Below are 15,264 nucleotides of genomic sequence, written 5' to 3'. Positions count from 1 at the left end.
CCCCGTGCAGCCAATTCAGTTGAGTTGTGATGCAGAGTTAGATTTGATTGCGCTACGATTCAAGAAGTTAGATGGGGCTTCTCAATTGCAGATGATCAAGAAGTTACGAGAGATTGCAAGTCCAGATAGTACACCTCTTTTAGAGCCTGCAAAACGGAAGACCGGTTCACGTGGGCGCGCTTCACTGAAGGTTGATACGTCTACTCGACGTGACCCGTCTGCGTTTGAGTTGGTTCTATCTGGACAGGATAGTTATTCACCTGGTGTTGAGAAAGTTACCATCCGCAATCCATCTACTCAGATTCAAAAGAGACGGCCCAAGCAAAAGGTAAGTACCAAATATTTATTTCCTTACAATAGGTATCACAACGTCTACGGGATGGTCCGTGCCGTGCCGGTATGTCATGTGCCGATACGGGACATGTCGGGACGTGCCGTGCCGAGATGTGCCGATACGGGACATGTCGGGACGTGCCGTGCTGAGATGTGCCGATACGGGATGTGCCGTGCCGAGATGTGCCGATACGGGATGTGCCGTGCCGAGATGTGCCGATACGGGACATGTTCTGCCATTGTTACATATTTTCTATCATTTGATATTATTTGCAGATTTTTCGTACTAGAGCCCAGTCACATACGCCCATTATCTATATTGATGCTATTCCTTCTGCCTTGAGACCATACATCCAGCATATCAAGGATGTAAAAGCTGATGGGAATTGCGGATTTAGGGCAATAGCTGACTTACTGGGATTTGGAGAAGATGACTGGGTGCGTGTTAGGAAGGATTTATTGCAAGAGTTGCAATGTCATTCGGACCACTATCGCACATTATATGGTGTGGAAGGGACGATTGCTGAGATCACTCATGCATTATCATATTATGATGATTGTCCACCATATGACAGATGGATGACTATGCCGGACATGGGTCATCTTATAGCATCCTGCTATAATGTTGTCCTATACCATCTCTCGTTGCAACAATGTCTGACCTTCCTACCTCTCCGTTCTGTGCCAGTACCTCTTCTATCCCGCAAAGATATCGCTATCGGATTCGTAAATGGAAATCATTTTGTTGAGGTACTACGTTCACAACACTTGCGAATATTTAATTTTGCTTATTTAATCTTGCTTATTTATAATTTTGTAGCTATTAATATTTTCTTATTTCTAATTTTGAAGGTGTTCTTGTTGCCGGGACATCCCGTTCCGCCAGTAGCGACCAACTGGCGAAAATATCATCTTCCTTGTGCTACCGGATGGGAAAATTCATATGAAGCACGGATTCAACAGTTCAAAGAGAGCATGTCACCTAATGTTATAATTAGCGAGACAGTAGAGTTAGATTGATTATTTATATATGTACAATTTTTGAAAGTTGTAAATTTTTTGGGGCTCTTAGAGTCATGTACTGTGAAACTCCATCATCAGCTGGGAATACATATGACGACTGTTGTTTCCGTTGAGATTTCAGATGTAAACAGAAACATACTTAAGAGCTGGTGGGAGCAAACAAATCAAACAGGGGAACTAATAGACCTTTCTGATGTACAAGAACTTAACGGTGACAAGCTTGAGCAGATGATTAACACATTTGTTGGAAAAGAGGGCTCTGTGATGTTCTTGGTTAAGAGGTTAATCGGCTGCCCTCTCCTTGCAAGGCCAGGTCTTGCCACTGGCACCCTCTTAGGCTTTGCTGCCTTTTTTGGAGGGGAACTTTGTCCAGGGTCAGCTTTGATTGGAACAACATTTGGAGGTACCTCAGGGGGAGGTGGAGGCAGAACATCAGTCGTATCAGATTCAGGGTCAAACCCCCCACGGGACTCCATCTCCTCAGGGGGAGGTGGAGGCAAGACAGTAGAGTTAGATTGATTGTTTATATATGTACAATTTTTGAAACTCCATCATCAATATAAATCAAAAAATATCTGTCTTCGCATTGTTAGATTGATTGTTATGTGCACTGTTATATTTATGTAAAATAGAACGGGCCAGGATTTACAAAGATTACACGTAAATGTACCAAAAATATATATTTTTCATTAATATCAAAGGCTTTACAAAGATTACAAAGGCTCCATCATCAATCCCTATGACGCCATCGTCGACGCGTGTACTGCTGTACGTCCGAATGAGAGGGTCCTGGATCCAAATGAGAGGGTGCTGTACTCGGGCCAGGCTCATCACCCAGAAGTACCTGATGCATCTGAGAAATAGCATCATATAGGTGCCCGGCACCTAGTGACGTAGCCTCTGAGGGACCCATCCGTACAATGTCGGTACTGATACCGAGTGCAGCTGCATTACGCCGCCGGTGCATGTCAGCATCATCGTGACCTCCCCTAGCTCCAGAATGAGTACTCGAGCGCAGATGAGGAGGCTGAACTGCAACGTGCGTGATACGGAGATACCACTCCATGTATCCCGGTACGCTATCTGATGGCCGGGTAACTGGGTGGCTCCTGCTCGCCTGGCTCAGCACGTGGTCCTCCCACCACTCCCAAAGCTGATCCATATAGGAGTAATGTATCCGGTACGAGCCTGCTGTGGAACCTCTGTTGGCTCGCGTAGGGGCTAGTGGCGCTCGAGGGATGGTCTGAATACGACCAAACTGTCTAAGAACCCTTTCTGGATGATAGGGTTCTACGATATCAAGGCACTTGATGGAGCCACTAAAAAATGCGACGGGTATATATGGGAGATCTCCCCGAAGCCGATGATGGGGATCCCAAATAACCTGTAAAACAAAAGGTCCATTTCAGTTTTATACTATATCGCATATTAAATGTACTGACAAACACAAGCAAATGGTAATATGATACGTACCTCATCGATGCTCAAAAGGTCCAATGACTCACGTAGAACCACTAAATGGTCCATCGTGGTACGGGATGGAGTACCGGGCATCCAGCGGTGCACGCGGGGACTGGCATCAGTATACTCGAGCGACGGGTGAGGACTGAGTGCTGGAAAATGCTCATAAATCCATGCCTGCAGAAGCGTCATATAACCACTGATCTGTCTCACTGATGACCTCGACGCAATCCCCAACTGCCGATACAAATATGCTAAGGCAGCTGTACCCCAGGCATATGTGCTCACCCTATCCAGATCCCGCAGTAAACACAGATACGCTATAGGCACCCTGGTCCCACTCTTATCAGCAAAGAGTGTGCAGCCTAACAAAAATAACAAATAGGCTCGTGCTGCACACTCTATCCTCTGCCGCCTGTCTCTATCAGATACAGAGTGAAACTGAGTCCTCAGCCACTCCATCCTCACAGACTGACCGCGCGATGACAGTACCTCCTGACGCGCGTCTCCAGCTGACACCCCCAACAACTCCACAAGTAGCTCCTCAGCATCCCGATCACTCATCCTCTCAGGAGAAACTGATACTGAGGAACCTGCGACAGGAATCCCTAAAATGGCGGATACATCATCCAACGTGATAGTGATCTCGCCAAATGGTATATGGAAGGTGTTCGTCTCGGGCTGCCATCTCTCTACGAAGCCCGAAATCAGAATCTTATCGATGAATCGATAAGAGCACTGTACTAACTCTACGAGGCCCGACTGCCTCAATAGTGCTCTGAACCTGGTATTTGGTTGGTTTGAAGACCACCACTTCCATTCACCAACCTTGGCAGTATGGTTCATGCACTTTAGTGGAGCTCGTTCCTGTAATATAAATGTATAATTACTACTACTTTATAAAACATCAATAAACAAAATATAATGCTATAACAAATAAACAATACCTGTTGCCTCCAGATGGAAGCTGCTATATGCGTCCTGAAACTGATCAGGACGGACTCATCCTCTGGACCTCCTGGACATGGTCCAACGAACTCATCGTCTTCGCCCCTAGCGGGCATATCATCATGCTCTGACTCAGGAGAGTCCGATGGCATATGAGCAGGCTCGGGAGAAGCAATCCTAGCACGACGTCTCCTAGCTGACGCCGTAGGTCTAACTCTGGCGGGACGGGGATCCATGTCTGAAAATATAGAAATTCAATGTTAGGCTATATCAAAGAAAATAATTCAATTGCATACATAAATGTTCGGCACAAAATTCAGCACTGCACGCACCAGAAGCCTTCTGTTCGGCTGCACAGTGCCGAACAGAAGGCTTCTGTTCGGCTGCACAGAGCCGAACAGAAGGCTTCTGTTCGGCTGCTCAGAGCCGGACAGAACCATTCTGTTCGGCACTGTGCAGCCGAACAGAAGGCTTCTGTTCGGCACCGTGCAGCCGAACAGAAGGCTTCTGTTCGGTTGAGTGTTGCCGAACAGAGGGCTTCTGTTCGGCACTGTTCAGCCGAACAGAACCCTTCTGTTCGGCGATCCAGTGCCGAACGGAGCACTGGAGGCGGGGGGGCGGGGAGCTACCTCGACGTGGTCGTGGAGGCGCCGGCGAGGTGCTCGTTGCTCGGGAGATGGCCGGGGAGGTGGTTCCGGGAGAATGCCGGCGACGAGAGGGAGAAGGGGAGAATGCCGGCGACGAGAGGGAGAAGGGGGAACGGGGGGTTTTGGGCGAGGGAGAAGGGGGAGACGGAGGGGGTTTGGCCGCCGGCGAGGTGCTTGAGGTTCTTGAGGCGAAGTTTTTTGGGCGGAAGGGAGAAGCCGGCTGGAGTGGAGTTTTGGAGGGGAAGAGCGGGGTTGGGGGGGGGGGGGGTTTGGGGGGTGTAAAGAGCAATTTAGGTGAGGGGGTGGGGAGGGTGAAGGGTAATTTAGGATTTTTTAATTTTTTAGGGGTGTCCTTAGCAAATGGGGGGGTGTAGAGAGTATTTAATTTTTTTTTAATTTTTGGGGGGTGTCCTGAGCAATCGGGGGGGGGGGTGTATTTAGAACTACCCCAACACCATTGAATTGTTATAAAGCTGGGTTTTACACCCTTTTTGGATTTACAGCTACAAGTAGGCATGCTCCCCAATTTGTTGGCTAACAGAGGGAAGAACATAGATGATAAATGGATCATGAACTGGTTATACATGCTAGCGTTTGATTCTAAACAGAAAGGAGTGTGTGTAATTGACTCTGCATGGAAGGAAGACCCACTAGGTTATCACTCAGTTCACAACTCATACAAAATCATGTCGAGGATTTCGAACTTGTCATGATCTATTTGCAATCGACACATATGGGTAAGAGCTTTCTGAGACTCAAATGACAACCAAGAAGATTGCATGGTTCGAAGTTTCTGCTAATGTGCTGGACTGGTTATTCATTGATATCCACGGGTTGGCCTTGATTGGGACTTCACAGTCCAAAGACCACAAAATAGATGGGAATTTGTGATGTGTTCCTGCTAGCTTCGACCCCCTCAAGTGTGTAGTCTGCCACACCATGCCATGAGGCATGAAGAAAACTTAAGGAGTAATACCTCCTAAACTTAATGAGATGCCATGATCACAGCCCAAATTTTGTTGTATTTTCTATTTTTTAGAGTATGGTCATTTGGTATGTGATCATAATAGTGAAGTTCCCCTTCAGAAGGTTGGCAAAATTTTACCATAAGACTAAGTAAAAACCTCATCTCCAAGTTATGATAATCTATTACTTTGCATCTCATGATCACATTCCAAACATTGATATCTTTGACTAACAACTAGGACAGAAGATAGTACGAAGTCAAAACTGCTGCCGATGTGGCCTAGATTTATTTCATCTTGCACTGACTTCTTATCTGCAGTGCTTGGACAACAGGGCTTGGTACAAACCAAAGAGTCCACCCTACAGTGGTAAGAATTGAGGCAATTGCAGTATAGTTAGAGGTCAGAAACTGGCCTTCTAATTTGGTTGAAGAATTCTGAACTCTGTCATTTTCATACTGCCAGGGCCAAGAGCCAGCCGCTAAAATTTTGCTCAACAATTATGTTAACCATGAAACACATTGGTGATCCTACAGTGACGTGTGATTCTTTTTCTTCAGACCTCGCATTCTGCTGCTGAAGACATTCAGTTCACTGAAATGGTTACAGATTATCATACTAAAGGGCCAAGGAAGGAAAAAAGTATTAACAATACAATGATGCCATGGAAAGCGTAAAACCAGAAATTAAGCATTTCTATGATAGTACAAGCATCTTTACTAAGATATATAGTTCCAAAACCTAGGTACTTTACAAGAAATAGGCCAGCACACCACAAATAATGGCCTTCCATTTGTAAATTTCTGCAATCGAAATCTATTATTATACATGATAGTTGCATCCATGGAAATGTACAAGATATCATATAGTTGTGTATAAGCATTCTATTTCTTATAACTGTTAAGTTACAATTTCTCAACAGGGAATCCAACAACTTCTCTGGTTTTCGATGCTAGCAAACGAAGCTCCTCAGCCTCTTGATCTGTAAGCCTCCACCCAAGAGCACCAACAAACTCCTCAGCCTGTTCTGCATTTTTGGCTCCAGGGATGGGCACAACATTCCCCTGACATGTCAACCAGTTCAGGGCAACCTGGGGAAGAAAAAGGAAGAACATATATCCTGCCTGTTAGCAGATTGCTTTTCATTTTTGACAAGAAGCAGACAAGAGTATGAAATTTTATTTTAGCCAGAAGATTAATAAACTGAAGTATCCTTTATTTTTAGGCTGCATTAAGGTTTCCATTCTTGTTATGTGATTGGGACTGGATACTGTTTTACAACTGCATGAAAGTAACAGTTGATAATTTCCTGCCTAAGTGTTGGAATATTCTTTTCTTGGCAGCTTTTTCCATTTTTTTTTCCTAAAGAACAGTAATATAGCTTCTGCATGCAGCATGAGTCACAGTATAATCTCCTCAATATGGGATCCCCACATGTATTAAAATGCACCTCTTTTTCTATTATAAAACAACTAAATTGGTCCTTTTCTGGACTGTTGGATAACCTATCCACATCTTCCCTATCAAAAGCATGTGCAAGCATACAAGAGAATCCAAATGGACCGGTTTCCCTTTTCTGAATTGATGCAAAAATTATTCGATGCTTACCTTTAAAATAAAAACAGATAGAACAAGAGCAAAAAGGATATCTGGGACTAAAAATTCTTGATAAGGCTTGCCTCCAGTATTTCAATAAAATATCAACATATATTCTGATAAGCTGAGCTATCTGAGGTTATGAATTGCAATGCCATAGATACAACCATCTGCAAAACCATGTATCTTCTCTGATACAGCAACTGCATTTTCTCTATATTTTTGCCCTCTTTGACTTGGTGGTTATAGAAATTTTCATATCTGTTAGCAATTTATAAAACAAGCACAACTCCAAGTGAACAAAAAAGCACCACCAGTTTAAGACAGAAGAATAGAACCTGCGTGGGACTTTTGCCATAACCTTGTCCTATCTCTTTAATCCTAGTCAGCAGTGGTTGTAGCTGCAAAACATATAATCCCTTTAACAAAAAGGAGGTATATGGCATTAGAAGCAGCAAGCAATCTCGGTGCAGCAAATTCTTACCTCTTTGAGGAATTCAGGAGTGTAAATCCGACCCCTAGGGCCTGTTGGCGGATTCTCTGGTGTATATTTTCCAGTCAGGACACCTGAAAAAAAACACGACAGGTTAATGTCGAGAAAATTTCAGTCTGTGGGAACTCAGAAAAATTGAGCAGACACTCAGATTACACCAGTAACCAGTCATTGCCAAGTCAGACTATAAGCATGTCATTCTAACTCTAGTAGTCATATGTGGCAACGAAAACGAGTTCTTCTACTTAGTGATAAAAACCATGCTAATTTTTATAGAAAAGAATTCAAATATCATTCAAAACCCAGAGTGCTAAATTGATCAACTTCTTTATAATATTTTGCAGGCATCACAATTTGCTACACTGAGGAACTGCTTTTATCTCCCCATATGGTACTAGCAAGAAGTTTCATAACAGCAGCAAAAGATTCTTAATGCACATTGCAACAACGTTAGAACACTATATATCATAAGACAGTTTGTGGAGAGGCTCTTACAATTTACCATTTCACAAACTTGAAACCTATAACTAAAAAGTATGTCAAATATGTTGATGAAGCAATTTTAGTGTCTTGAGATGGTAAGCTAAATCACCTGCTTCAAGTAGCACACAACCATAGCAATGTATTTTTAGTACTTTTAGGCATTAAACTCACATTATATTGCACCATTTATAGGCCATAACCCAAAACTATATTTGGCAAAATGTCAAAGCTATGAAATAAGTGCAACCACCTTATCATGTCATAAAGTAAGATGTATAATAATATAACATACTACAAATATATGAACCATGCCTTGAGCAATAGGAGAATATGCAATCAAGGTGATCCCCAGCTCATCACAAGCAGCCTTCACACCATTTCTCTCGGGATTTCTATATATGAGGCTGTAATTGACTTGGTTTGAAGCCAGCGGAATTCCTCGCTTCTTGAGTTGATTATAAGCATCTCGAAGACGCTTTTCTGGAGCATATAAAAAGCCAGATTCGTTATGCTATCATATGAAGCACACACTTCTTGTAGCAAAAGTAACCAAAGACATGTGAGACAATTACCACTGTAGTTTGAGACTCCAACAGCCTTTACGAGGCCCTGTTCAACAGCATCTCCAAGTCCATCAATGTATCCTGAATTGATTTCAAAAGAGCTGTCACCTTGTACTTGAGTTTCTTAAAATGGGGCATTAGGTAGTCACAGAGAAAGACATCACTTCCACATCTACTCAAGGATGTGTAAAGATCAACTACCTTCATTTCCCCAAATCCCAGGCCTGAAAATCACCAAGACTCATTACGTCAATTACCATTGTACTGAGATAATTTGCAAGGAATATCAGCAGGAAGAGGCTTGACAAGCAGACCAATGAAGCTGATAGAGGTCAACTGAGGAAAGGCCAAGGCGAGAAAGTGAACTTTTGAGAGCAGAAAGGACACTCCCCCGGCCGAACCTCCATGGCAAAGGTGCAAATTTTGTTGCCACAGCTACCTCAACTGATTCTTTTTGTTGCCTCTCCTTAATGAATCTGTTATTTAATGCCAATTTAGTAACAGTCAAGCAGAAAGCGTTAAAGATAGCATTAGGATCCAAATATCTGAAAAATAGAGCGGAGAACAACCTAAAGAGAAATAAGATCAGAAAATGAAAATTATCAGGTCAGGTACCTTCCAAGCAATGTTTCTGAATTCACTACTCCCATAAACTATAAAAAGGAAAAAAAATGCATAAATTTTTGTTGAAATATTTGTTCATGCCATCAAAACAGCTCTAGGAGAAAGAAGAACAGAAGCTGCTATCCTACCGCTGCACCATAGACTTCAGCTGTATCAAAGAAGGTTATGCCACCATCGATGCTTGCATCAAAAGCTGCCTTAGCTGCCTTCATCTTCCGATCTGGCATCTCATTGCAATGTTAGATTTTTCTATAGAAAACAGGAGTTGAAACTTGAAACCTTTAGATCAAATTTATCAACTGAGAATGTTAAGAAAACTAAAGACACTATAAGAAGTCCTTTTATAGTGTCAGAACAGATTTGGGAAACCCAAGATTTCACAGTCTTAATCGACAAGTAGGCACTACTTAAAAGGAAGTAGATTGAGAAACATTAAGATTAAATGGTAGTGAGAACAGATAGCACAACTTCAATTGGAGAATGATCATGCTGATGTCATGAGACCATTAGCCAGGAGGAATGGATCAGAATAAGAGGTGGCTTTTGAAGATTGCACTGGCACTTAAAACCCCTTCCACCACCAAGCTTTACATCAAAAGAAGGCGAACAAATGTGCGGAGCGTGGCTTCTGAGACCACACTGGCTTTTATGGCATAAAAGTGGAAATTCAAGAATTCTATGGCAATCCATCCAAAGGACTTATCAAGTGGCTCATGATGGTGGAGTTTTTTTTTTTTTAATGTGATGGATATCGCTAAGTGGAGTGCTATTCTGATATGATGGATATCCCTGAGCATAGAAAGGTAAAAATTGTGCCATTAAACTTCATGGTTATGCTCCTATGAGGTGGGAAAATATGCCGCAATTGAAGGTTAGCATCAGTGATGTAGGACAGTAGAGAAAAAAAGACCTGATTAGGGTTTACAATAGGGCTGATATCCATGTATTACTGGAATTTCAGGTTAAGAGTTGAATTTTCAAGAAAACTGAACTAAAACGGTGATGTTTTCAAAGTAAATAAGTAATGGATGAATACTGCCTAACCTAGGGTTTAGGATTCTAGGGCTTAAATTGAATTTTTAAGGGTTTATCCAATTGAACAATTGAAATAAAATGCTTTCTGGAAATTCCTGGAAAAAATAATCTATTATGTAGGTGATATGAAAAATCTATAGTAAATTGGTTAGATTATGCTGGTAGAACTAAATAATGGTACGAAACCTGGGATTGTTTGCAAGAGCTTCCTAATGATCTAAGATCCCCTTGTGGAGGTCAATTGCATGCCTTTTTACATTTGGTGAATTAAACTGTTTCATATTATCAGAGAAAAGCAAAAAAAAAAAAAAAGATGATATAAACAAACCCAATCAAACAATACCCATTCATTCAAAACAAAAAAAAAAAAAAAAAAAAACTCTTCCTTTCATGCAAACTACGATATCGAACTCAAAGAGAATAATGATCCAATATCTCATAGCAATCAGTGGGAGAGCATTACCATCCCATCCGGAGTCATTCCAGTAGCTGGTGTCTCCCCACGACCAAGCACCAATCCCCAGCCTGCTGACCTTCACATCCGACCCTCCCAGCTTCACTTTGTTCTCTTCTTTCAACGTTGTAACATCCTCAGAGGCCACGGCTCTCGTCGTAAGAGCTCTCCTGCCACGAAAGAGGCAAAACCCCGCACTGCTGAGTTGCAGAGCCATAGAAAGCCCCAACTACTCTAAATCCAGAAGCAAAAGAAGGGAGGATAGGATCACAAAAACGAGGGATAATAACGTCGAAAGATTCGAACTTCAGCAAATTAAAGCCCCAAAATGTGAATTCTAATAGCAAATTGGGACGAATTTAAGGAATTAAAGAGGGAAGGAGTTGGCTTGTAGGTGGACAAGAGATAAGGGGGCTCTGGCTGTGTGGTCAAACGAATGATTGGGTAATGATAGGTGAAATTTAGGAAGAATTTGCCGGTTCGAGTGGTGGGATTGGACGGAATTTTTTTTTTGGTACGGCTCTTCGATTTTTTTTGAATAATTATACCAAAAAATTTAAAATATTTTTTTTATTTTTTATAATTCGTATAATTAAGCCATCATATTTAAATTCATTCACTATGAATCTAACTATAAATTTTGTCATGAGATATTCACATCATCCCCATCTGCCATATAAACTGCCACATAATATCACGTGATAATGCCATCACGGTAGATAAAATTTGTAGATAAAATCTAAATTAAATAAAATTTAAAAATTTGATAATTTAATTATATTAAAATAAATTTATAGAAAATAGAATTTTTTTACATAATTTTTTTTTAACAAAAAAATTAGGTCGGAGGAGGGGTGGGAGTTTACTTGGAAATATGATAGACCATCAGGTTGGCCTGGACCAAGGTAATGCTTTCTCAATAGCGTCAGGTACTAGTTTGCTGCCTGCTCATGGCAAAATGTGACCAATAAAAACTCAGTCGGAAAAGAATTTTTAACAGGTCCTGGCCATCAGTGCATGATGAAATATTTAGTTAGGTTCGAATGGAACAAAGATTATTTATGTACAAAAAAAAGTTTGTTTATCTAGATTACACAAAGTTATCTTACGAGTACAGTTATAATGTCGGGGATCCATTTCCTCCCCTTTCCAATGGAAGGTGCACCACGAGCAATACATAAACTTCTTATTAGCTTCGACTACTTTGCTAGATTCTTAGTTAACTAATTAAAAAAATAATTAAAAGAAATTCTTAAATTTATACAAAGTTATATGCAAAGAAGTTGTCTCCTTGGGGAGAGGGCTTGAGGAGGTGAGCTTGAACGAGATTGCCGGTGGCGATGTGTGGCATGCCAAGTAACGATTAGCTAAGAGAAGTAATTTAGTATAGGGCTAAAAACAGATGGGATACTACCATATCTATATTTATATTTATATTTTTCACCATATATGGATAAAAACATTAAATAGATATCAAAATTAGTATCCATATTTGTTCTAAATGAATCAATCAAATATAAGTATATCCATATTTATTTTAAACGGAAACAGATACCAGTCGAATGGTAGTTATATCTATATTTTCTTTATCCGAATATAGATATAAGTTGGATATTATTCAAATATAAATTAGATGTCGAATAGAATTCAATAATAAAAAATAAATAAATAATATATTTATGAAAGATGGTATGCAATCTATTATCAAGATTGCAAGTTTGCACTTTAACCAGGTAATGGTCAAAAAAGGTAATTATTAAAGTTGCATACCAAGAGTTTGGATCACTAATCCAACTTAATTAGCATCAAAAGATATTAAAAACTTAAAAAAATTTAAATAACAGACGTAATATAAAATATTAAAAGTTTTCTATATTAAATACTGATTGGTCCTTGTAATTGCAACTACATGAATAAAAGGAATCATAAATTATCTATTTTATATATAATATTGCTAAACATATACATGAATATATGAATATATTGACATTATCGATATTATTAAATCTTTTAAATAAAAAGGTTTTCAAAATATTATAAAGAATGAAACAAAGCTATCTATTTTTTATTTTTAACAAATAGAAAAAAAATATTTTTTATAAAAATAATTAATTATTAAAATATGAAAGACCATAATATAAGACTATATTTTATAATGTGAACAAATTTTGAATAAGTATGATGAACTATAACTTTATAGTAGTAGTTAATGCTGTCATAATAGTTGAGTAGCGGGCAACAATCCAAAAGTTTCAGGTTTGATCTCTTTGTATTTCTATTCGAATCCGATCAGAACTAGATACAAGATCCGGTTGAATAATTTCCAACCCTTTTTCAGCCCTAGCGTGATATGTGACCTTCTTTCTCTTTCCTTCTATCCATCATCGATTACAGAAAGAGTGTACAGATGGAAACACTGGGGCTTGACAAGGTGCTAAGTTAGCACCCTGACGGAAGCTTGAGCACTTGCCGCGCCGCTCGGAAAGGGTCCAAAGGCCATGGACTTTGGTGGCACCATGCATGGTTACCCACCCAAGCACACACTAGCCTTACTCGTGATAATATTGCACCTTTAAATTTAAAATAAATATAGAAATAATCTTTTTTTGTATAATTTCGTTTTTTGTTAGAAATATAAAACAACAAAACGAGTGTGGGCTAGATATCCATTAAATTTGCTAGTTCCGCGGACCACTGCAGACATTTACTCCTATATATCCATTAGACATCCAGGTTTGTGCTACGTCACAAAGTTTTGCCGGATTCACATTCCATGTCATAAAACCTAGTATTTTATTTATACACACACACACACACACACACACACACACATATATATATATATAGAGAGAGAGAGAGAGAGAGAGACGTTGATAACTTCATGTACGTAGATATAATGACGGGAATATGTGAATTTATATATGAATGACAGAATAACATACACGATGACATAGAATGGAGGTACATAAAATCACTCGAGAAACCCACGAAGAAATATCCTATACAACAATATAATGACCCCAAAGTCCCATTATATTGCTATAAAATGGCCTCTGTCTCATACTACTAATCCCACTCCAACACAATCTGGCATACAATACATCAAACTAGACGACGAATATCTGATCCTCATGCCCATCAAGCTGGAGGTGGTGTGAGGAAGGGAATTCCAGGGATCGTTGGAAAGGAAGGGATGGTTGGGATGGAAGCCATAGGAGGCAGCGTGACCTTTGGAACAGTAGGCATGGTCGGCAAGGGTGGTATTGTAACTTTTGGCACAGTCGGCACCACGGGCAATGGCGGCACTGGAACATTTGGAATAGTCGGTATCGTCGGCATCGGAGGCACCGTAAGCTTCGGAATGGTTGGTATCGCCGGCATCGGAGGCATTGTCAGCTTTGGAGCAGGCGGTATGACCGGCATCGGGGGCAGTGCCGGCTTGGGCAGGGTTGGGATGGCCGGGGCCGCAGGTGGAGACTCCGCCGGCGCGGGGGTGTCCAAAAGATGGCGAGCTGCATGGCTCATGCTGCTGAGGCTCAACAACACGAGGGCGATGAGAAGGCTCATGGTGAAGAGGCTGGTGTTGGAAGCCATGATGCTGTGGATATCACAAGGTTTTGGTTAGCTATGGGAAAGAAGGGCTGAGGACTAGCTGTGATGGGAGATGAAGCTTGCCTTGCTTGGTATTTATGGTGAAGGGGTTGATATGGGGGTGGCATGACTTTGAATTGTGTTAGGAGGGTAGAGCTTGGTTGGTGGCTTTCATTTGGGTGTTGTTTCATGTGTTGGGTGGGAAAGATTTGTGGAGGTGGACACATTTGTGTGGTGTTGTTGGTTCACCTTCTTAACAACATATAAGAACAGGTGTCAGAAGTTGACAGATGGTTAAGAAATTTTAAGTGGAGAGGTGGGCTAACATTAGCAAATTCTCACCAGATGTTGATTTAGTTATTATTAAGAAATGTGAAATTGCTCAACAAGATTTAATTACCAAAATATGGCAAAGATAACATGACTCGATCCCTTTTATACTATGATGGACCTATATATAATTGGCTCGAATCGGGTCTAATTTAGGTCAGGATTAAACTAATGCTCATTGTTTGGATCAAACTGGCCGTTTCAAACAAAGTTTGATCAGGTTTCAAAGTTTTGGTTCGAAGTTAATGCTCACTTTTCACGGCTGAAGTTATTTGGCCTGATCAAAAGTTCCATCCAATTAATTTTGAGATTCGGACCTGAATTGTGGCTTCGGGTATATACTACGTACTCTTGGTCAAAGTTGGCTTAGGTTAGGTGCAGTGATGGTGTTTTCATCCCAATTACTTTCTTCTTTATCATTCATTTAAATATAGTAACATGACATGAGACCTTACAGTTTAAGTATTCAACATATTACGTTCCTCTAGATTTCAAGACTTGAAGAATTCTTCTCTGAAAGTTCATCTTGTTGCAAAAACTAATGATTTGCTGGTCAAAAATTCTTCCACATATGCAGTGATTTAAGTAGATCCGGGTGACCGAGTGGGTTAAACTTAGTGTATTCCACTTATATCCCATGTAATCTGATTGATGGAGGTGTTGGGTCGAGGTGGATTCTGGTAGGGGCAAAATATAGGTTGACTTGAAAGAATTAGGC

At 40.7% G+C, this 15,264-nt stretch overlaps 3 protein-coding genes across 3 annotated transcripts; 1 reads left to right on the top strand and 2 right to left on the bottom strand.

The window, feature by feature from the left end:
• On the top strand, positions 1-1,592 carry LOC148714875 (uncharacterized). Its single transcript, XM_089925276.1, has 3 exons — positions 1-328; positions 610-1,083; positions 1,186-1,592. The coding sequence occupies exons 1-3, from the start codon at positions 92-94 to the stop codon at positions 1,351-1,353; spliced, it is 879 nt and encodes a 292-aa protein (XP_089781402.1). The 5' UTR covers positions 1-91; the 3' UTR covers positions 1,354-1,592.
• A 4,484-nt stretch (positions 1,593-6,076) lies between these two features.
• Positions 6,077-11,077, bottom strand: LOC103722885 (NAD(P)-linked oxidoreductase superfamily protein). Its single transcript, XM_039131944.3, has 10 exons — positions 10,635-11,077; positions 9,265-9,356; positions 9,128-9,165; positions 8,827-8,988; positions 8,714-8,736; positions 8,522-8,593; positions 8,262-8,429; positions 7,458-7,540; positions 7,312-7,374; positions 6,077-6,468 (listed from the first exon to the last, which is right to left on the bottom strand). Exons 1-10 carry the CDS (start codon positions 10,840-10,842, stop codon positions 6,283-6,285), a joined length of 1,095 nt encoding a protein of 364 aa, XP_038987872.3. The 5' UTR covers positions 10,843-11,077; the 3' UTR covers positions 6,077-6,282.
• Positions 11,078-13,522: 2,445 nt separating this feature from the next.
• On the bottom strand, positions 13,523-14,302 carry LOC103721344 (uncharacterized). The gene has a single exon (XM_008811516.5). It carries the CDS (start codon positions 14,217-14,219, stop codon positions 13,764-13,766), a length of 456 nt encoding a protein of 151 aa, XP_008809738.2. The 5' UTR covers positions 14,220-14,302; the 3' UTR covers positions 13,523-13,763.
• Positions 14,303-15,264: the final 962 nt, after the last annotated feature.

The sequence above is a fragment of the Phoenix dactylifera genome, chromosome 9 (assembly GCF_051530095.1).
Source record: "Phoenix dactylifera cultivar Ajwa chromosome 9, Ajwa_hap1_PhDact_Kaust_v1.1, whole genome shotgun sequence".
Classification (NCBI taxonomy): Eukaryota; Viridiplantae; Streptophyta; class Magnoliopsida; order Arecales; family Arecaceae; genus Phoenix; species Phoenix dactylifera.
Note: the sequence above shows the minus strand (reverse complement) of the source record. Positions and strands in the feature narration are given on the sequence as shown.